The 23,246-nt window shown below is 40.1% G+C and overlaps 1 protein-coding gene across 4 annotated transcripts in view; it reads left to right on the top strand.

Moving 5' to 3' along the window:
* Positions 1-23,246, top strand: part of LOC149239668 (glycerol-3-phosphate acyltransferase 9-like) — a 366,346-nt gene that overhangs the window by 157,630 nt on the left and 185,470 nt on the right. For all 4 annotated transcript variants that reach the window (XM_089373482.1, XM_089373481.1, XM_089373479.1 and 1 more), the window contains 4 exons: positions 4,234-4,329; positions 4,466-4,562; positions 4,720-4,807; positions 4,927-5,023. In XM_089373482.1, the coding sequence (XP_089229608.1) occupies positions 4,234-4,329; positions 4,466-4,562; positions 4,720-4,807; positions 4,927-5,023 (378 nt within the window). The remainder of the gene's footprint in view (positions 1-4,233; positions 4,330-4,465; positions 4,563-4,719; positions 4,808-4,926; positions 5,024-23,246) is intronic.

The following is a 23,246-nucleotide window of genomic DNA, read 5'->3' on the forward strand; positions in this document are numbered from 1 at the left end:
TAATTAACAAGTTATTTACCATGTAAATACTAAAAATAAACACAAGTACACACTCAACACATTACATATCATCAACTGAAGGAAACAGAAACAAGCACACAAATGACACCATTATTTTTGGACTAATGTCCCCAGAAAAACCCAATGCGGGAAAACAGTGCAATTATCTGAGGGTTTGATTTATTAAGCAGTTTCAGAATACAATCTGGGTGCTAAATCCAGCTCACCCAATAGAGAAAAATCTCGGTAGTAGTATCTCTCCTTCGGATATAGATGTTGCGGCTGAAACCCCGGATAAACACTTTTCCAGCTCCTCAGCTCCAATCTGCCCCACGAAAAACCCCAACGTCAGCCTCTAGGGACTGTGTAAGCCTCTTCTGCCGTCTACGTCAGCTTTCCCGGTAGTTTTGGCAGTTCCCGACATTTCTGGTTGTTCCTAGCAGTTCCGACTGTTCCTGACAGTTTCGGCTATTCCCGACAGTTCCGGCTTCTGCCTTCTGCGTCAGCTTTCCTGGCAATTTCGGCTGTTCCCAGTAGTTCCGACTTTTGCCCTCTGCGTTAGCTTTCCCGGCAGTTCCGACAGTTCCCGACAGATTCGATTGTTCTCGATAGTTTTGGCTTCTGCCCTCTGCGTCAGCGTTCCCAGTGGTTCTGGTAGTTCCCTGCAGTTCCAGCTGTTCCCGGTAGTTCTGGCTGTTCCCGACAGTTCTGGGTGTTCCTGACAGTTCCGGCTTCTGCCCTCTGCGTCAGCGTTCCTGGTTGCTGCACTGATCCTCTCGGCACTATCTCTGCCTCTCTGCTTCTGTATTCACTGCCCTTCAGCTGCAACTCTAGATCACTCTCTCAACTTTCTCAACAAACCCAGCCCCAAAAAGTCGAAATCTTGATCTGTTGGTGTGTTCTCCAAGTGACCCTCAAGCCTCCTCTTATACTTATCTCATTGACAAATCAACGGCCGAGATTAAGTCCCTAATCAATAGCTAAGATTAGGTATGGCTTGATCCATGACTTTTGGACCATTTTAACACAGTTTTATATTAATTCACATTAATATTTTAATTTCCCCAAGTTTAGACTTAGGGACTCCATTAAAAATATTAATTATTTTAAGATCTCCCAAACTGTTTAGAATCTGCCCAAACCCTTTCTGGGTATTGGAGATCTCATGTGCCTTAGCCTTTCCACCATATTTCGTGGCTAGGGCACATCCGATGCTACCCAAAATCAACATAGGTGTCCCATCCTCTTATGCCAAATCTCGCTCTGGTTGTCACTCTCATGGATGAAAGCCTTCACTGGCTGTCCTCTCAACAGATAGAGGTCTCTCTCCCTCCTACCAATCACCCGCTTCTTGATGAAATCGGTCCCTTTTGGCCCAACAACCACTGCACCTTCTATAAAGATGACCTCCAATCCTCTGTTTTCGATCGCTGAAACTGAAAGGAGATTCTTCTCCTGACCAGATACATATAGCACTTCGTTCACTTCCATGATGCCACTTGAGTCCATCTGGAATTCGATACTCCTAATTCTCTCAATTGCATACTTGGCCTTGTGACCAAGCTCCACATTTTCAACTTCGGGCTCCTTGGTCATGCTGGTGAATAAGTCCCACGATCTCGTCATGTGACGAGATACTCCACTGTCCACGAACTAGACACCTCTCGTGACGATTCTAGAAAGGCAAGATACTAGGGAAAAGGTTTTATCGAACTTTCTTGCCACCTTCATCTGTGCAGTAGCTGTTGTAGCAGTTTTACCATTGTCCTTCTTTTTGTTAGGACATTGATTGGCAAAATGCCTGAGCTTATGACAAGCAAAGCAATTAACTTTGCTCATGTCCTTTTCCTTCTTGCGCTGTAAAGATGCTTCCCCACTCCAGTTCTACTTGGCCTTCACTTTGCCCTTTTTTGCTTGTGTAGCAAGAGCAACTTTTTCCTTCTCCTCACCTTGCTTTCGCTGTCCTCTGGTTAATGAATTTTCGCAGATCTCCTTCTGAGTGAAGTCGTCCCATTGTTGGCTCCGATCAGGAAGCTATTGACAAGTAAGAATCCTGTCCTTAAAAGTGGAGCATTGCTTCACGCACCCCTTCAAAGCAACTTTGACAAGCTTTGTGTTATGCACAGTTTCCCCCACAGCTGCAAGCTCATCACGAGCCTGCTGGACCCTTGTGAGATAGGAAGTCACGGTTTCAGATCTGCCCATTTTAATACTGTTTAACTTTTCTTGCAACACCATTTTTCTGTTCTCGTTTGTACTCTGATAAAGACCGGTTAGAGCTACCCACATCTGTCTACTGGTATCCTTCCCTGATATGTGAGGAATTATATGATCCCTCACACCATCTAGAATTATGCAACTCGCTTTCATATCCTTGATTCTATGTTTTGCTGCTTGTATTAGATCTGAAGGAATCTTCGCATCTCTGTTTACTAAATTCCATAGACCATTCATCTTCAAAATCTAGGTAATTCGTTCCTTCCAGAGGCTGAAATTTGATACCCCATCCAACTTGCCTTCATATCTCAAACTGTTTAATGATGCCATCTTTGCAGATCAACCACGACCACAAAACCCAACTGCAAAATGTTTAGAAATAATTTTGCTGCAGCAGAAAGCAAGACTCTTTGTTGCAAAACCTCATGATCTAAGATCTCTCTTTTAGAGTCTTCTAAATAGCTCTGATACCATGTTAAATTTCTAATACTAGCTAGATTTATTTTCTCACGACAATTTACTGGGCACTTTGACCAGAATTTGTGGGCACAATTTTTGTACTGTTTTGACAGAGTTTGACTGAGCAAAAGAAGCCGCATTCTTTGACTGGTTGACTGAATCTTTTGGAGCTGATTTGATCATTGACCGTGGACTGGTTAGGGCTGCGTTGACCACTGTTGACTTGACTGAAAATTGCAGAACTGGTATTTGACCAGATTTGACTTTTATGTTCATATTTGATTTGATACTGATTGGTTGACTTGGTTGGTCAAGGCTTTGATCTTTGACTAGTTGTTGATGTATTTGGACAATGTGTCTCTTTGATGAACATTTGATGAACCTCTAATAGGAGAAGAATCTAGTTGGGGGTTTTCCCCCTAGTGGGTTTTCCCCTGGTCTTTGACCTAAATCTGTGTCTCATTTGATCTTTGGCTGTCTTCTATTGTGCATATTGTTTATTGTTCTATCTCCAATTGCTTACTGTCATTGGGTGACTGAAATTTAATTGGAAAAGTGATTGCTACTGTGAGAAGAAATTGTCTAAGTGATTGTTACAACATAGAACATTGAAAAATTAACATGTTAATACTAGTAGAAATTTGAATTTCGAATGATTTGCAATATTTTCTGTTTGATGACTATATATATATAAACCCTCAAAAACCTTAAAATGTTTATTTCTACGAATCCTGAGAATTCTCTAATCTCATTCTGAACCAGTTTCTTGTTTAATTTTATGTTTTCTGGTTTCTCAAGACATACGGCATAACCTATCTTGCAAGATTACTGCATACCCCACATTCATATGATTTTAACATCAAGGCACAGTAAATTACATTGCAACATTTATATTGCTTTATACAATTAGCCTTAAGAAGAGAACACTCTTTAGAAATATTTTTTGGGTAAAATATATATTTTTTAAACAGCCTGAATACAAACCTTAACATAATTCTCATTTTCTAGGTCAGAATAATTGCCATGTAGTCATGATTTTAGATCTGCACTCTGGCTAAAAATACATCGGGAGTATTATGAATATGGTAGTGTGATTTCAACCATAATAAGCCAAACCCTTTAAAAATTGTGCAAGATTTTTACATGACTATATAATACAGGCAAGCATCATATTTTAATATTTCACTGAAAAAATAACTGGAGGTTGTAGAGACCCAGGTTACTGATTGCTGCCCGAGCTTTTGAAATCCTTCAGTCATGAGGTTTTGAAGAAAACCATATGACATGCTTTGTAATTAGAGTTCCACAACCACAGGGGAGCATTACTGGTTATTAAAGCTTTTTTGTACATTTTATTTCTCAATTTTTGTCATGTCTAAATTACCCACTTAAAATGTGAATATCAATGTGATTGACATGTTTAATAAGGTATCATAAAGTTTGCATACCATCAACCTTTTGTGAAGACTTATGATAATGGAATTCATGTTTATATATTTCTTATTGTGTGTTTTTGGCAAGCATGCATTGATTTTGATTTTCATGCTTTCTCTTTAGAGAATTTTGGTGGAGTTCATATGCAGTGTATTTGTTGCTTCATGGACCGGGGTAGTTAAGTACCATGGACCACGACCTAGTGTCCGTCCAAGGCAGGTAAATGTGTGAATTTTAAATATCTTGGGCAATCATTTGGCTGCTATATTTTGCTTTTTATAGCCTTTAAACTTGAATATCCCTGGTTTCACTGATATAATTGTTTGTAATTTATAATATCTGCGCTTTAAGTCAGGTGTTTGTAGCCAACCACACTTCCATGATTGACTTCATAATTTTGGAACAAATGACAGCTTTTGCGGTGATTATGCAGAAGCACCCTGGATGGGTTGGTAAGATTGGAGTGTCTTCTGAGAGCAGCTGAGATGTTATAAATGTTCTTTGTCATTATCTTTTGCTTATAGATGATGTTATTTGTCTACAAGGAATACATTTTTGCTTAATTTGGATATTGGTTTGGTATGCTAAAACCTTCAATGATAAATGTAGGCCTCTTGCAAAGTACAATCTTGGAGAGCTTGGGCTGTATTTGGTTTAATCGAACAGAAGCCAAGGATCGGCATATTGTCTCTGAAAAGTAAGTACATATCTTTCATAAATATAATTCGCTTGTTTTAATATCTGAAACATCTTGCAAATCAAAATGGCTCCAAAATGATCGAAGATACAAAAATTGCTAGTCATTATGTTTTGCAGGATTAAACAGCACATAGAAGGTCCTGACAACAACCCTCTTCTCATATTTCCTGAAGGCACTTGTGTGAATAATCAATATTCAGTTATGTTCAAAAAGGTAATTATATTCTCTGTCTATTGTTGTTTTTCTTTCAATCCTTCCACTTTCTCTGGCAAAGGTTGTTATTTGCTGACGTGGTGTTTTATCAGGTAGGTTTATTGAATGATGGGTCAAAGTATGTAAGGTAGAGCTTACTTGTTTTTGCATCTGAGGTTCTTTATCGTCTCTCCCTTTTCTGGTGTCCAAAGCTTCTAGTTCCATATTGCAATGGAGTTTTCACCCGTGTACCATTTCTTGTCATGTCTCTGTCATTCTCTTTCTCGGGCTAGTTTCTTATCTTTTTAATGGCTTGTTTCCTAGGTCTTGGATGTTTTCTATTGATGTTAACACTGTTGTTGGAGTTACTCTTGCACTTCCATTTTGTGTTACACATATTGTGGTCTTTTAGTCCCATTGATCTACTTTTTTTGGTCATTTGTTAGACATCAACAAAATTATCTTATGTTACCTTTTTAGAGCAGGAATGTCAGTCCTAAAAAATGAATAACTTGGAACCAGGAGATGCATAATGAATTATTCTTGTAAACCGTTTGTTTGAATCTCATTGAGTGTTATGTTCTTTATTAACTAAATTTTAGTTAATTTGCTATTAGTAAAATCTTAGTTTATCTGCTTATACTTTTCTCACTTCTGAGAGTGTTAATGATTCATTGAATAGGTTGTAACTTTGTAAGTTGTTCATAAAGTAGAATCAGATAGGAGTTTCCACTGCTTGTTGACTAGTGAGGAAATACTTGTTTATGCTTTTGCATCTACTATTAGCTTTTCATAGTGGCACCTAAAGAATAACACATTTCAGTGACATATATTTAAAATTGCAATAGAGATAGAAGCAATGTTGCGAAAATCACGATAACATGAAAAAATTGTGATTTTTTCAAATTCCCAATAAATTCGCCCGATTACTACGTTTTTTTGTTTTTGTTTTTGTTTTGTTTTGTTTTTTTTTAAACCAAAAATCGGTGAAATTATCGCGATAACTTAAAAAAAAAAACGTGATAATTTCGAAATAATCGTGATTCGATGGGACGTTATTGTAGGGGTGGCGGACAACACGTTTTATAAGGGAAAACATGAATTTTTTTGTCATTTTGAACAGACAATGGAGTGGATTGAGAGTTGAGGAGGAGAGGAACCCTGGAAGGCGTCTAGTAGGGCAAAGGAGGAGGAAACCTAGAGATTTTAGCATCCTAAGCTAGAGAACTTCGTCTTTGGATCAAATTTCTCCGGCAAACCATGGTTGCCAGGTATGGGCACCAAATTCGGCCATTTTTTTTTGGTTTTTTTCTTTTGTTGCTTGGGTTTTTATAAACCATTGTTTATCAAAGATTTTTTAGTGGATTTGATGGTGTTTTTTTTCATTTTTGTTGCATAGAGTGGAGAGAGATCATTTTGGATTGAGTTGAGGTGTTTTTGTTTGTTTGTAAAAAATTCAATGTGTTGTGTCATGTTTGCAATTCTTATTGTGCCATAGGTTCAACTTCAAAGTTCAAACTTCATCTTACATTAAACTCAAGAGTTCAACCAATTTACAAACATGCCAAGGAAATTGGACCCTCTGTGGGAATATGGTGAACTTGATGGAGGGTTTGATAGATTGAACTTGTCTTGCAAGTTGTGTGGGCAACATATGTCAGAGGGGGTTTATAGATTGAAGTATCATCTTGCACAAATACCTTGACATGATATAGGGCCTTGCAACAATACAAATGTGGAAATCATTCGAAGAGCCATGGGATCATTGGAAGAATTAGAGCAAGAGAGAGTGCTCAAAGTAGAACTGAAGAAGCAACTAGCAGGGAAGGTGTAGGAGGTGAATATGAAAGTGGCACTAGTTCTACTTCAACATCAATATCTACAACCAACCCTGTAGCTGCCTCATCATTTTTTGTTCCTAGAACCACACCTAGTTCACAACCATCTATCACTTCAATGCTTAAAAAAATGAGAAAGAACAAGCTGACAAGTTGTTGGGCAAGTTTCTCATTTGGAGTGATATTCCTTTCAGCATTGCAAGGAATAATCCATTTTTCCAGCTTGCTGTTGATGCTATTGCAACTGTTGGCCCAGGGTACAAAATCCCTTCTTATGATGACTTTAGAGGCCGCATTCTTCAAGAGGAAAAGGTTGACTGCACCAAAAGATTGGAGGAGTTTAGGGCATCATGGGCACAAACAGAATGCACTGTGATGTCAGATGGTTGGACCAATCAAAAGGGGAGAACCTTTATAAACTTCTTGGTTAGCTGTCCCAAGGGGACAATGTTTATGAAATGTGTTGATGCATTTTCACATATAAAAAATGCAAGATTATTATGTGATTTGCTGGATGTGTTTATTTTGGAGGTGGGTGCAGAACATGTTGTTCAAGTCATAACGGACAATGTTGCCAATTATGTTGCTGGCAGGATGCTTATGGAGAAGCATCCTACTTTATTTTGAACACCTTGTGCTGCACATTGTATTGATTTGATGTTGGAGGACATAGAAAAATTTTCATTTGTCAAAGATATTGTTGACTCATCAAAAAGCATTACAAAATTTATATATAATCATGCCTTTGTGCATAGCTTGATGAGAAAATTCACCAACAACAAGGAGTTGGTGCACCCCGCTATTACACGGTTTGCCACCAGTTTCATATCTCTCCAATCCCTCTTGAATTCTATGTGGGATGTGAAGAGAATGTTTCTTTCAGAGGAGTGGCGTGTTTTGACAATGAGCCGCAAACGAGAGAGAGACCATATGCAGATTAGTTTCATACTAGGAAGACTTCTGGGCGGGAGTGCAGGGGGTGTGCACCATCACTGAACCTTTGGTAAACGTTCTTCGATTAGTTGATGGTGAGAAGCCCGCAATGGGCTATTTGTCTGAGGCCATGGACAGGGCCAAAGAATCCATTTGGGCCTACTATGATGATAAGGGAGATGAGAGGTTTCAGAAACAACTCCTCCTATGGGAAGTGATTGATGAACGATGGAACAACACACTCTATCGTCCCATTCATGCTGCAGAGATCTACTTGAACCTCGCATTTTCTTACCCATGTGGGTTCTTATTTGGTACTGAGATCATGGATGGATTCTTAACCTGTGTTCAGAGGATGGTGCGATCTCTAGCAGAACGTGCAGAAATCTCCAAAGAAATGGAGATATACAGGATGGCAGGTGGCACATTTGGCTTTGAGATGGGTGTAACTGATAGGAACACTACAATGCTAGGTATTTTCAAATTTCATTGTCTCTTCAAGTTGATAACTTCATACTTTGCTTCAATTTTCAAATTTCATTTTTTTCTTATGCTTATCTTATTTGTACTTTTGTTGTAGATGCATGGTGGACTTGCTATGGTGCCAAAGTACTCCATCTGCGAAAGCTTGCCATTCGAATCCTCAGTTAAACATGTAGCTCCTCAGGATGCGAGTGCAACTGGAGTGTATTTGAAAAAATACACAACAAGAAGCGCAACAGATTAAACTTAAAATTTAAAATATTCCAAATTTCGAATTAATTTTTTGAATTCATTAAATAATTTTTTTTTAATTATTATTTTATGATCTTTGTACAGGTTGGAGACCCAACGACTTGATGACATGGTCTACGTCTACTACAATCTTCGATTGTGGGTGAAGCAACTTGAGAGGATACTTGATATGAAGGCCATCTCATTGGATGGGATTGAAACCACTGCTGCATGGAGGGTTGAGGCCGAGAGGCCTCTCATGGAGTCTGCTGATGATTGGTTAGAGCATGAGATAGTGGAAGGTGTAGAGGGGGAGGAGGAGGAGGAGCAACAGAAGGAGGAGGTGACACCACCTAGCCAGGCTATCGCTGCCACCAGTAGAGGATGTGGTCTACTCTTGTAGCTCCTAATTCGTTAGCTTCTAGAGCACAACATAGTCCATTGCCAACTCGACCGGCATCTACATTTGGAGGGAAAGGGAAAGCTGTTGCATTTTCTCGCAAGAGGGGTAGAGGAAATCAGTAGTATTAGTTATTTGGTTCATTTCATTGTATATGACATTATGACTCATGATATGATAAACACTGTTGTATTTTTTGTTGATATTTTGAGGCTGAGTTGGCATTCAAGAGTTAGGACTTACTATTCAGGACATGATTCACTGTTATGTGTGATGTAGCACTAGAAATGATATTACACATCTTATATATTAGTTCTTTTATCATATTTATGTGTCAATGTATTTATTTTATGTTGTAGATGCTTTAGATATTAAAAAAATTGAAAAAAATGGATATTTTTGTATTTTACGATTCCTTCCGATTTTTCCCCTCGCCGATTTACTCCTGATAACGATTTTCGCAACATTGGATAGAAGTAGACATGTAATTGTAGCTCTATTAGCTGGGAACATGCTCCTGGGGATTGCAGACATATTTCTGTGTTCTCCAGAGTCCCAACATGCTCTTGGGTACTACGTGCTCCTGCTGATATCCTTGATATGGTAGCTAGTAAAAGAAAGAATCCAACATTAGATTTAAGAGGGAGATCTGAATGATAAGCTAAGAAACTATATCAACACAGAGAGTCATAATAGAAACTTGTTAAGAATTTAGTCATAATGAGTATAACAAAAGAACTCAAACATATAGGAGAATGGCACAATTTATATTACTTATTGCAATAAGATAAGATTAGATAATTTTATTAATATCCAAGAAGTGAACATGAATAGCTCGAAGGGACTGCTAGGTACATAGGAAACAATACATAGTGGAAGTGCAAGTGCAGTCGCTAAAAAAAAATATCTAGCCTGTGATGTGAAAGACCTAGATAGTAGAATCTACAATATATCACCAAGAAACAAAAAAGATACAATGCTGAGAGTCTAAAAAAAGAGAGAATCCCTCTCAAGAACCCTGGAGAAATGTTTCGACTGGAGGTGCCTGGAGAATGTGCTCAAGCCCTGAGGAGCCATTGCTTGCTAATGGGGGTAGGGGGAAGCTGCTAAGCTTTGAATTGATACTGATAATAGGTGGATCTCTTCTACTATCCAAAACTGAAATGAGGAAACCCTTGAAGGAGGGTTGTCGCAATGAACTGAACAATCTGAAAGTATTGGAAAATTTGAATATAACTTGCTATTTGGAAGAGGCGCTTTCTACTAAGATCTTGAAGAATGGGATGATGGGCGTCTACTGTGAATGAAATAATTGTCTTGGGCCTGTTGCCTCAAAATCTAGCAGACCTTGTTAGAAGCCTCACATGACAAGAGCTAGACCAAGATGCAACTATGAAGTGGTTGCCAGTGTCACCTTAGCACTTCTCCTCCGGCTCTTTAGTGGAATTTTACCACATTGGGAGCTTCCTAGTTTCTCACCTAAAGGATATTCTAAGTCAATTGGTTCAAGGTGATGTATGTGAAAAGGCTAAGCAAGGTACTTCATGTTATGGATTAGGGCACAATTATCTATGTAAAAGGAACAATGTACCATAAACAAAGCCTTTAAAAGAATACTTGATACCTACAGTTTCAAGATTTCCTCAACAAAAGTGTATCTAGGCATGCAAGAATAAGGACAAGGTTTGCATAATGATGGGATCGATAAAAGGAGATGGAAAACTTCAAATAAGCCCTAAGTTGAAGCCTTGTGTAGGATTAGGGTTTTATTAGGGTACTATTTACCTAGGGCTGATGATGTCAACCCTAATAGGGCAATTTTCACTATGGAACAAGCTAGATTTTGAGTGTATGAGGTCAACCAACGTGAAAACAAGGCAAAATAGCTCCAACGTTTTCTTTGAGCAACCCTAATTGAGCTTGGTCCTTGCCTTAGCCATAGTGGCTTGCCTTAAAGGGCCTAGAAAATTAGAAAAGGAAGAAAAGGATAGAATTTTTGATGAGTTTTGACCACCACAAAGATCATAGTGCCTTTCCCTACTTGGGTGATGGAGTCTTAGGGGCTAAATTTAAGAGGTATCAAATTCATGCATTGAGTAAGGGGGGAAACCCTAGTTTTCACTTGCAAAACCCTAACTATATTTTGGTGCGGGGTGAAATTAACTAGATGAAATATCTCTAGTAGGTCTTCTATGGAATTCAAGGAAAATAGACTTAACATGCAATAATATACTAAGATTTTCCAATAAAAATATGCATGTCGACAAGGTAAAATAGAAAAATCCTAGCAATATTTTATCACATGTAAATCCATTAAAAATCAACAAATATATTCACAATTTTTTCAAGAAACTGCCTTTTCTCAATTCTAAAAGACCTTTCCAATGCATAAACTATTCTCCAATAGCAATAACTCCACATAATATCACATCTCCACAAGTAGCAAATAATAAAGGCTAAGTTGAGCTCCCTCTAAGGAGGCCAAAATCCATAAAAGATGATGAAAAAATGAATGGAAGGATCCTCATGTTATAGGAGGTCTGTCATTTCCATTAATCTAACTAAAATCCCGTAAACAAGTTTGATTTTGAGTAGAGAAAGTAAACTGACCACGAGCCAACTCAACAAAATAAAATATGCCCACCATTTTCCACCATATGTGTGATACGCACTTATACGAGAATGCAATAGAAGACGAATACGAACATAAACATTGAGATGCATCAAAAATAAAACTTCATTTCATTAATATCAAAGAATTGAAATATGCTTTCATACATAATGGAAATAAACTAGCTCGGACGATGGTAACTTATCTCTGGATGTGGCAGATACGTGCCTATGACCTGTGTTACAATGAGGCTCGGTCACCTTTTTATCATTGGGAAACAATGAGAAACCCTAAACACCCAAAAACTTAACCCTAGGAGATGAAGCGCCAAAAGCTTGTGGGCCCCATTGGGGTAAATTGGAATGTCAATTTCCAGGGGTCGTAACTTTGCCATATGATCTCTGTTTGGCTATCATAATACCTTGTTTCGAAGATGTCGAAGAGGAGGCCGAAAACAAACAGGTAAATTAGTTTGACACTTTTCTGGTCTCTCCATTTTCCCTAAAAATGTCTTTTAGTCCCTCAAAACGACTCTGAAAGTTTAGGACCCGAAAAACTGCCAAAAATAGTAAGTTGTGCTACAATTAAGGAAACTGAAAAGAAACAACGGTGGGGGTCCAAGTGGAATAGGCGGGTGGCCACCAATATCCACCCGTGTCAGTCCTTCCCCCTTAAGAGGCAATGGTCCCCATTGCATTGAGTGCCTCCATGAGATGGGGAAACTTCTATTGAACTTGGTTCTTGGTGAGCCACTTGTCTTGGTGCAGAAGTTGGCTAGCTTTGAGAACCCAATACAATTGGATCTTCTGCTGGCGAGTGTTCTTGATCTGCGTGTCCATGATCTGATCAGTTGTGGCCTTTTTCCATGTAGTCTGGGTTTATTTTTGTTGGTGTGAGCTGTTCTGCAATGTTTGATGTGTCCAATAGTGGTGGAAAGTATGGCCGAAGACAGTCTACGTTGAACACTGGGTGTAGGCCAAGGAATGGGGGGACGCTGAGCTCAAAAGCATTGTCTTCCACAACCTTAGTGATGGTGTAAGGCCCATATTGGAGCAGGCGAAGCTTGTAGTGGGCCCCAACGAGATGCTCCTTTTGCAAATGTAACCAAACTTTGTTGCCCACCTGGAACTTGTGTGGCACCCGATACTAATCATGACGCTGCTTGTACTTACCATTAGTTTTGTCCAATATGTCGTGGACCTGTTGGCGGATGTGCTGAATGTGCTCAATGAAGCTGTTAGCCCTATCATCTTCGACCTGGAAATGAGCCGAATCTACTTGAATAGCTGCAAGTGGTATGGCCACATCAATGGGACATAGTGGCCGGAATCCCAATCCCACCTAAAAGGGGTTGTGGTCAGTTGAACTATGGAGAGCTTTGTTGTAACTGTGCTGGACATAGGGGAAGCTTTCATCCCATGTGCGTGGATGCTTCGAGTTGTACATGCGTAGAATGTGCACGATCATCATGTTGATGACCTCTATTTGGCCATCAGTTTGGGGGTGGAAGGCTATGGACTTAGTGAGCTTGGTATCCAACATTGACTAGAGGCTTGACCAAAATGTACTCAAGAACTTGCTGTCTAGATGAATGTTGCATGAAGCGGGGACGCGGAAGCGTCATTTTTCAAAAATCTAGGAAGCGAAGCGTCTGCTATATATATATATTTATTTTAATTTTTTGCATTTATACTCAAAACAAACATCCCAGATACCAAATTAGTTGTAGAAGACATGAAAACATGCATATTTTTGCATAAATCAAGATAGATATAACATCCATTGTACATTAATGATTAATTATTCGAGCATCAACCATTTAGATGCATCAACCATCTAGAATCTAGATTCTTCTCCTCTTGTCTAGCCTTTGCCTCTACCTCGATTGTCTAGGGATATTAGTCAACATTGCCCAATTTTGATCAAACTACCTAATTCAAGACTTAAAATATGGTAGAAAAAGCTTAACATGCTTGATCGATGATTTTGACTTGATTGAAAGGTAATTTTTTGCCAAGGGCGTGCCGCGTGACAAAGGAGTTCAACAATTAACACCACCAACACTAGGGTACATATAGGGCTTGGTGCTCTTGATTAAATGCTAATCGCATACCTTCATACTTGATATAATCTAATGAAATGCCACAATCCCATTGATCCTGAATTCATGAAAACTATTAAGTCTGCTGAATTTTGAATAGGATATGAAATTCTATTTTCTCCATATGAAGTCCAATGAGGCTGGAACCACTCTCAAACATCCCGAGTCATTTCATGGTAATGTTAAAAATTTAAGTAAAAGGATGAAAATGAAAAATAAAGGAGAATGTCACTTTTACTATAAGAATTTAACATTACAATGAGGGAGCATCTGCTATATTTATATATATATATATTTTTTATATTTTTTTTGCCTTCATTCCTCACCCTAACCCAAGGTGGACCCACTCCCAACAAGCAAACTCACGTAAAATTAAAAAAAAAATTGAAAAAAAAAATGATTTTCTAAACGCTTTTCCAGAATCGTACGGGAAGCGTACGCTTCGTTCTCCGAAGCGCCATGCTTTGTACTGCCGAAGCGCCGTACGAAGCGTGCTTCGGAGGAAAGCTTCCGAAATTTCCAGGAAGCGTCCAAAACAGGCGGAAGCACGCTTTAGAATTTTGGAAGCGCGCTTCCAGGGACGCTTCCTGGACGCATCCGCATGGGACGCGCTTTGGGTCTTGGAACTGGGGGGGACACTTCCTGCAACATTGGTCCCGATCTGAGATAATGGACTGTGGGATCCCAAAGTGTACCCACACTCGTTCAAAGAAGAGCTTAACAATGGCTTCTGCTGTGATACTTTTCTTGTAGGTCGCCGGAATGGCCATCTTAGAGACTTTATTGACAACCACAAAAACACAGTTGTTGCGATGCTTAGTAGAAAGAAGGCTCGACATGGAATCCATGGAGATGGATTCCCAAGGTTGATTAGGAGTAGGCAAAGGAGTATATAGGCATTGCTTCTTGATGGTCGGTTTGGAAATGGCACAGGCAGTGCAGGATCTAATGTATTTCCCAACATCTTGTTGAAGGTTCGACCAATAAAAATACTTCTGCAGCATTGCCAGTGTTCTCTCTACTCTGAAATATCCAATGACCTAATTGTAGTGCACCTCCCAAATCATGTTGGCACACTCGCTTGAAGGAACACAGAGGTGTCCCAAGTGGCATAACAATTCACCCTGGAGGTGAAAATTAGGAAATTACTTGCCTTCCAAGAGCATTTGCTATGTGTTGCCGAATTTGGATCGTTCTTGTAAAGACGCGGCCACCTCAAAGTCTCGTGTCCACAAGAGTCAAGCAAAGTGGTCAGCGCCATAACCGACGGTCGGCTGAGGCAGTTTGCAACATTATTGGTGTTGCCCTTCTTATACTTAATGTTCAAATGGAACTATTGCAGGTATGTGGACCATTTCTGATGGCGATCGTTCTGCAACTTTCCTTGTGTCTGTATGAACTGTAGGGGCTGGTGTTCAGTGTGGATGACTGTTTCCTTACCCAGAATGTAATGCTTCCATTGTCCGTAGGCATGCACAATAGGATACATCTCTTTGTCATAAGTGGGATACTTTCAGACTATGTCTGAAAGTGTCTCACTGTGATATGCCACTGGATGCCCCTGCTGAGTAAGAATTGCACCAATAGCATAGTCAGAGGCATCTGTCTCAATCTCGAACAATTGCTGTAGGTTTGGTAATGTGAGCACTGGTGCAGAGCAGAGACGATGCTTAAACTTGAAAAACGCCTTTTATTGGGATTTAGACCAAAAGAATTTTGCTTTCGCTCCACGCTTGGTGATTTGACTCAAAGGCCAAGTGATATGAGAGAACCCCAACACGAACCTGCGATAGAAATTGGCAAGACCCAGAAAGCTGTGGAGCTCTATTAGAGTGGTTGGGGTTGGCCAATCCCGAATAACTTGTATCTTTGCTGGGTCCACATGCACAACCCGCTCATCAATGATGTACCACAGATATTGAACCTGGGTCATACCAAAAGTGCATTTCTCCAGATTGGCACACAATTTGTGTTGTTGCAGGGTTTGGAGGACCTGTCGAATATGGTGGAGGTGCTCTTCCCAACTCTGGCTGAAGATCAGGATGTTGTCCAAATACACTACCACGAATGAGTTGGTGAAGGGTCGAAAGATGTCGTCCATCAGCCTCATGAAGGTTGCGGGGGCATTCATCAACTCGAAAGACATGACCATTCATTCGAAAAATCCCTCCTTGGATTTGAAGGCAGTCTTACACACATTGGAGGGCTCAATTGGTACCTGGTGATAACCAGACTTCAAGTTAATCTTGTTGAAATATTTGGCCCCCTTGAGCTGGTCCAGAAGGTTATCAATCCGTGGGATTGGATACCTATTTCGGACAGTGATCTTATTCAACACTTGATAGTCAATACAGAGTCTCCAAGTCCTGTCCTTCTTATGTACCAACACGATTGGGCTCCCATAGGGTGATGAACTCGGTCGACTGTGCCCTTTCTGCAATAGCTCCTAAATCTGGCTCTTGATTTCATCGTTTTCCAAAATAGAGCGCTGATAGATTGGCCCGTTGGGTAACGATGTGCCTAGACTTAGATTGATGTAGTACTTGACCTAACAGTGTAGGGGTACCCCTGTGGGTGAGGTGAAGATATCCCTGTACTCCTCCACGACCTTGTCCGTTTGTGCTGCCGTGTGGAGGAATCTGTCTGGAGGCCACGGATGTGGGCCACAACCTTCTTCTTGCCCTGAGGGTGAATCATAATGAAGATACATTTCCTGGTCTGGGAAATGATCTTATTGCATTGCTTCGCAGAAATCAAAGAGATGGCACTAGGCTGTGCTACCTCCGATATCTTGTATAACTTATTGCCCAAAGAAATAATAACAGTGCGAGGCCTAGTCTCATACAAAGCATGACGGTTCCACAAGTATGGTTGGCCTAATAATACATCACAAACTTCAAGAGGAGCAACATCACACAGTACCTCATTTGTGAAGGGCTTGATGCTGTAGGGAAGGCGACACTGATGGCTGACACAGAGATCTCGTCATTGGTGAAGCCACACGATGGTGTATGATTGCGGGTGTGGTGTAGTTGATAGCCCCAACCGCTTCACGACCTCTACTGAAATGAGGTTCTTTTGGCTTCGGCTATTGACAATGAATTGCATTGGAGAACCCTTCACCCACATCTGTGAGTGGAAGAGCCGCTCCCCCTCCTCTAGATCTTTGGGTTCAATCTTCTGGAGCTTGGTGGTGGCAATGGTGGCATTGGGCTCTGCATCAACAATTTGTTTCCCTTTGTCGTTCCCCTTGTCGGGTTTTGACTCAAAGTCGGAACATGCATCTGATTTAGAAGCTTTCAGCTCGACCACTAGTGACTGTTTGGCTCGACACTCATGTTGTGAGTGGGGCTCTTATGGAACTGACACCATTTCCCTATGTCCTTCTTTGTCTTTGTGGTGGTGTTCTTTTATTGCGGTTTCGATGGGTTGTCTTGGGTCGCCCCACCTTGGCTTTGTCCTTTGTTCTACAGTTTGGGGGCGGCTTTCCCTTGCTTTGGATTCGTAGATCCAAAGTCTTGCTTCTTCTGTTTAAATTTCTGCTCGATTTTGACAGCATATCGATAGGCAACGCGAAACGAGATGTCTAGGAACTCCATCTCGTCTTGGATGTACTTGTGTAGACAACTGCGGTATGTGAGTACCAAATTCCACTTAGAATCCTTGATACCCAGCTTCGTGCGAAGGGTATGAAAAATATTTGTGAAATCCGACACGTCTTGGTCCCTTCCCTGCCGCAGCGTTGTCCACTTTATGTATTTATCTTCATAGCTCTTGACAAGGTAATATTGTTATTTGATGGCGTCTCAGAAAGAATTCCAAGTGGGTGTGGCTGAAGATAGTGAAGATTCCCTCTTGTCCTTTTGTTCACTGTAGGTTTCCCACCAGTCCTTGACATGGGGGGCAACTTTGAGGAGTGTGAACGTAATCGTTTCCCGATAGGAAAAGTCATGAGCTGAAAAATATCCTTTCAACAGATTTAACCATCTATCTACGACGTCTGCATCTATGTGGCCTTCAAATATGGGAATGTCAAAGTTGACTTGTACCTTAAATGGAGTGGCGTCTCTAGAGTGGCTACTGGATGAAGATGTGTCTCCTATGGGTAGTCGGCGAAGGATTTGGGCAAAGTTATCCATCATCGCATTCCTCTGTTGCTCGAGGGATTTCTCGAGCAATATTTTGAAAGGATCTCCTACTCTCTTGTCTTTCTTTTCTTCTGCCATGGGAGGCTTTCGGGGTTTGTGAGGCTGGTCTCGCAAAGGTTCAACTAGTTCGAGACATGCGAAGAAAAACAGAGAAAGAGAAGACCACTTTGATACCATTGATCTAGACCAATACATGCACACAACAAAATACAGTTACAAACATAAACACTGAGATGCAACATAAGTAAAACTTCATTTCATTAATATCAAAGAATTGAAATATGCTTACATACAGAATGGAAATAAATTAATTCGAGCGATGGTAGCTTATCTCTGAGAAAAGACGTGGTGGCTACATTCCTCTGAACTGTGTTGCGATGAGGCTCGGTGGCCTTTTTATCATTGAGAAACAATGAGAAACCCTAAAAACACAAAAACCTAACTCTAGGTGACGAAGCGCCAAAAGCTCGTGGGCCCCGTTGGGGTAAGTTGGAATGTCAACTTCCCAGGGTCGTAACTTTGGCATATGCTCTCTATTTGGCTATCATAATATCTTGTTTCAAAGATCTCGAAGAGGAGGCTGAAAACAAACCAATAAACTGATTAAACACTTTTTCAGTCTCTCTGTTTTCCCTAAAAACGTCTTTTAGTCCCTCAAAACGACTCTAGAAGTTTAGGACTCGAAAAACTGCCTAAAATATTAAGTTTTGCTACAATTAAGGAAACTAAAAAGAAACAACGATGGGGTCCAAGTGGAATAGGTGGGTGGCCACCAAGATCCACCCAGATCATTGTGAGTCGTAAGGCCTCTCTATGCGTGATGTGATGCCCTTTTAGGGCTAATAATGCTCCAAAAGTGCAATGCAAAGGGCTAGATGAATCTCTAAGCATCATGATCAATGACAATTTGAGGAATGGTTCTCAAATCAAGCCTCAAAACATCTTTGTGTCCAAAAGCTAGCTCTGGTTGTCAGACGACATCTCCATGGGTGCCATCTGGGCAATGTAGTGTACTTTGTCTCCAACGCTGGGGCTTCATGAGGTAATACAAGGCCTCCCTAATAATCTTGGGGAGGATCATCATGATCAGGGCCCTAGATCAAGGCATGCCCATCAAGTAGTGTCAAGGCTAGCCTAGGGGCATGTTGGGTCCGTTGGTACATCCTCAAGAATCCTCAATGCTAAGCAAAGTGAGCTCAATGTTTTGGTATCTGAGGGTGCTCCGGGGTGTCAATGAACTACCAAGGTCATCAAAGTGCCCAACGCTTTGCTATAGAAGGGAAACATTGTATTTGTAAGGTCATAATGCTCTCTAGAAGTGTAATATGACCTGGGCATAATGTGGAGTAGGAGTGGAATAATGTGCCCTTGAGGCCTTAGTATCTCTGTGCAAAACCACCTAGAAAAACCATCTCAAAATCAAGTGAAAACAACCATTCATTAGAGACAATAACCATAGATGCATCAAAGTGGACCATTCCTAATTGTTAAGGGCATAATAATACTTGAAATTGGGATCACCTTCAAATATCTAACCAGACTAGGTCCCACAAAAGTGCTCCCTCCCTTTTTAGAGTTGGTTAGGTAATCAACCATATTAAGTGCTTCCAACGCATAAAGGGGGGCGACATTTCGAAGGTTAACCCTTTGATTCATAAATGTTAGTGACAATAGGTGGCAATGGAGGGGAATGACGTCATGTCCAAGTGCCCTAGCTAATGGTCCAGCTAGTGGAGGTCCACATTTTGAGTGTATAGATGTAATGGAGGGAGCAAACGTGAAAGCACGAGTTACCCCTTTCCTCGACCTGTGTTTTCCACTCCTCTGGTGCGCCTTTTACTTCCTTTTGATAATGCTTTTATATGGTGCATAACTCAAGGATCCAAGCTTGCTTTTTATGATATAACATTTATTTGACCACTTAAGATGAGTTAGTTTCTCACTCATCAAGGTTGGGGCATGCAATGGTTCCTTATGATGAGATGGAGCATCAAGTGCTCAGGAACCAGGTGATGGCTAATGAGGGGGGTAGAGCTCATGCTAGGCTTTTGCCCACATGCTAATTATGTCCCAATCATCTTTTGCATTTTAACTTTTATTTTTCTTTTGTTGTGGCCATCTTATGCTTTTTCATTTCTTTTAGCTGCATCAACCTCCATGGAAAAGTTTTTCGGCCCTACTAAAGGATGTGGATGTGTGAGTGCCAAATCCCATTGAACCATTCATAGTTAACTGAAAGGAAAGATGTGGTGTCAAGGGAATGATCAAAGATGTTGTAAATGGAATGGTTATGGACACACTACTTGAATCCAAGTTTTCGAAGTAGTGCTCCTCCTATAACAATAGGGCCTTAAAGGATGTCCCACTAGACTTGGGCTAAAGATTAACCCCTGGTAAGGTGAGAGAACAAGTTTACAATTAAGATTGGACAATCATCTAGATCACCCCTTTATCCATGTTAGAATGCCCAAAACACTAAGTAAAATCACTTGATTGAAAAATGGTTAAAGTACTTGTTGAGTGGTAGCCCGCCCTCATTCAAGAGGAATGACGGATGGTGAGAGGGGAATGACCTGTGCAAATGGCGAAGGAATGTGTTATATCATCATCACTAAGCAATGTGAGGGCTACTGGCTGGTTGGTTGTTCAAGATAGGAGAAAAAAATTCTTCTATAGGGTTACCTATTTTGGTGGGCAACATGGCCCTAAACTGACACTATCACAAATTTGGTGAAGGGTGGCAATATGCCTAAGGTCTCATGGATCTTGAAATTATCTTGAAATTAAGGTGGTGAAATTTCTCTTTGCCTACCAATTTGTGCCTCTGTTTGTGAGCACCAGGAAGGAGGAGATGATCATTCTAGTGGTGTGGATGGTCTAAAACATTGGCAATCAAAATCCCTAATCCTTCATGATTTATAAAGCCAAACAATATTGGTCTAGATATTGGGAGAAGATGAAGAGGGAGTTTGAGGATTCCTTGAAAGGGTAGTGGTATTGATCATTGATCTCATAATAGATGAGGCATTAAAAAATGAAATCCTCCTCTATCTTGGTCTCATGTTGGTGGTAGAGTCAACATGTCGAGTTTGCTCGTGAAATATGGTGATTGAATTCCACTTGAAGTAGATGAAAACCAACTTGGAGTTGTTGAAGAGGGTTCCTATAGCTATGCATTGAGTGATAAATAGTATTGTTTGGTCTACTATTGAGGCCATATTTCATCTCCATGAAATGCTTTTCATAGAAGGGTATCTTGGGCTTGAAGCCCATAGGTTGGATCTACCCAAGTGACTTTCATGTACTATCTGTAAACCCTGCATAATAATCTTGTTAAGCTCTTGCTTCTTCAATTGGAGATGGCTAGGGGAAATGTAATACATGAGATAAAATCCTAGATGAGTCTAGAGATATAGCCATAAGAAAAAAGGGCATCCTTTACATTGACGCCAAATGGCCTATTAATATATACGACCTGCTAACTAGTTGACTTGGGGCTTTGCAAAGCCCTAGTCACTATTTTATCCCCATTATTTATCTACCTTTGAAAGTTCAAATGTTCTCTTAGCCATTGTATAGATAGAGATCAATCAAATATGATTATGAAGTTGGGTGTTATGTACAATAGCTTGTTTGGGAAAAATCTAGTGTAAAAGGGCCCTAAATTGACACTATCACAAATTTCTCATGGGTTAAGGGTGGCAATATGCCTAAGGTCTCATGGATCTTGAAATTAAGGTGGTGAAATTTCCCTTTGCCTACCACTTGGTGCTTATAAAAAACGAAATGCTCCTCTGTCTTGGTCTCATGTTGGTGGTTGAATCGACATGTCAGGTTTGCTTGTGAAATATGGTGATTGACTTCCACTTGAAGTAGATGAAAGCCTACTTGGAATTGTCGAAGAGGGTTCCTATGGCTGTGCATTGAGTGGCAAAGAGTATTGCTTAGTCTAATATTGAGGCCATAAATGATTTTCATAGAAGGGCATCTTAGGCTTGAAACCCACAGGTTGGATCTACCCATGTGACCTGAATGTGCTATTTGTAATCCTTCCTAATGATCTTTTTCAACTCTTGTTTGTTCAGCTGGAGATGGCTAAGGGAAATGTAATGTTGAAATTTGGGTAGCTTCGGGATGAATTTCACCAAAGGGAAACCTAACTACCCCAAAGAAAACACATCTTGCCCCAAATAAGAATTCGAATTGGTCAAAGGAAATTATTAATTGGTTTATTTAATGTGGCTCGAATCAATTTGGGCAAGCAATTGGAAAAATATATTTAAATATTATAATGAACAAGTTTGAAATTTAAAAGGTATTTCCCTCCAACGATTAAAATTCGGCTTGACCTTTGAAGGCATCTATGTGAATAAATAGAGAGGATTGATCCATCTCCAAATGGGTAATTGAGATGTCTCATGTATCGTCTGATCCGTGGAGTGAGTTTCTTCTTAAAAGAGAGCGTAGTTTTGTGGTTTGTATTTAATTTTCTGTGGCTCATATACACCCTGCCTCTTGCATGAAATTGCAGTGGCTCGTTGTACTCTTTGTGGCTCACATGGAGAGTATTTGTTTGTGGCTCTCATTCCATCTACAGTTATTCATAATTATTTAGGGCTCACATTTATACACAGGGTTTTTGTGACTTACATTCATAGTAATGGCTCACATATTTATCTCTGAGGATTCGCTTTCATTACTGAGGCACACATGTATCTCTCCAAGGCTTGTGTTTCTTTTTAGTATACTCTCTGTAGCTTCATTCGTATCCATGGCTCATATCTGTATCTCCAAGGCTCGTATACATTACTCTATGGCTTGTTATGGTGCACTATTGTCTAGCTCGTCATTCTTTGTGGACCACACTATTCCTTGTGATACTGTGGCTTGTATTATTTAATAGTGGCTCGCTGGTGGTTCGTATTACATACCCTGAGATCGCAGTGATTCACTATGGCTTGTGGCTTGTATAACTAGTGGCTGTGGTATCTCTCTAACAATGGTACTGTATTAACAGTGACATTGCTCTGGCCTGTGGTTTGTATTTTTCTATTACTTTGATTCACATTATATTATATGGTTCGCTATATTGGCTCGCTATCACTGTGCTCAATATGCATGGTGGCTTGAGATCTCGGTACTCACATACTCAGAGGCTTGCTTTCTACCATAGTTTTAAAAACCGGAACCGGTAACCAGACCGATCAACCTAATAAACTGGGTTTCAAACCGGAACTGGTCAAATTGGGATTGGTTAGATCTCAATGAACTCGTTTCAAAAAAGCACGTGAAATAATTATTTTTTAATGAAAAAACTGTTTTTAAGATTTAAAACCATGATTCCAAACCAATAGACACAAAATATGCAAAGTTTGCTCATATATATACCATGTAAAGGTGAAAATATCAAAATGTCACCAAGTGCAATACATATCGACAACAAAATATATAATCAATGAGGCTCTAAATGACCTCTACAGTCCAAAAAAAGCCTACAAG

The sequence above is a fragment of the Pinus tabuliformis genome, chromosome 8 (genome assembly GCF_031772625.1).
Source record: "Pinus tabuliformis cultivar Carrire ecotype Pingquan chromosome 8, CPIR1, whole genome shotgun sequence".
Lineage (NCBI taxonomy): Eukaryota > Viridiplantae > Streptophyta > Pinopsida > Pinales > Pinaceae > Pinus > Pinus tabuliformis.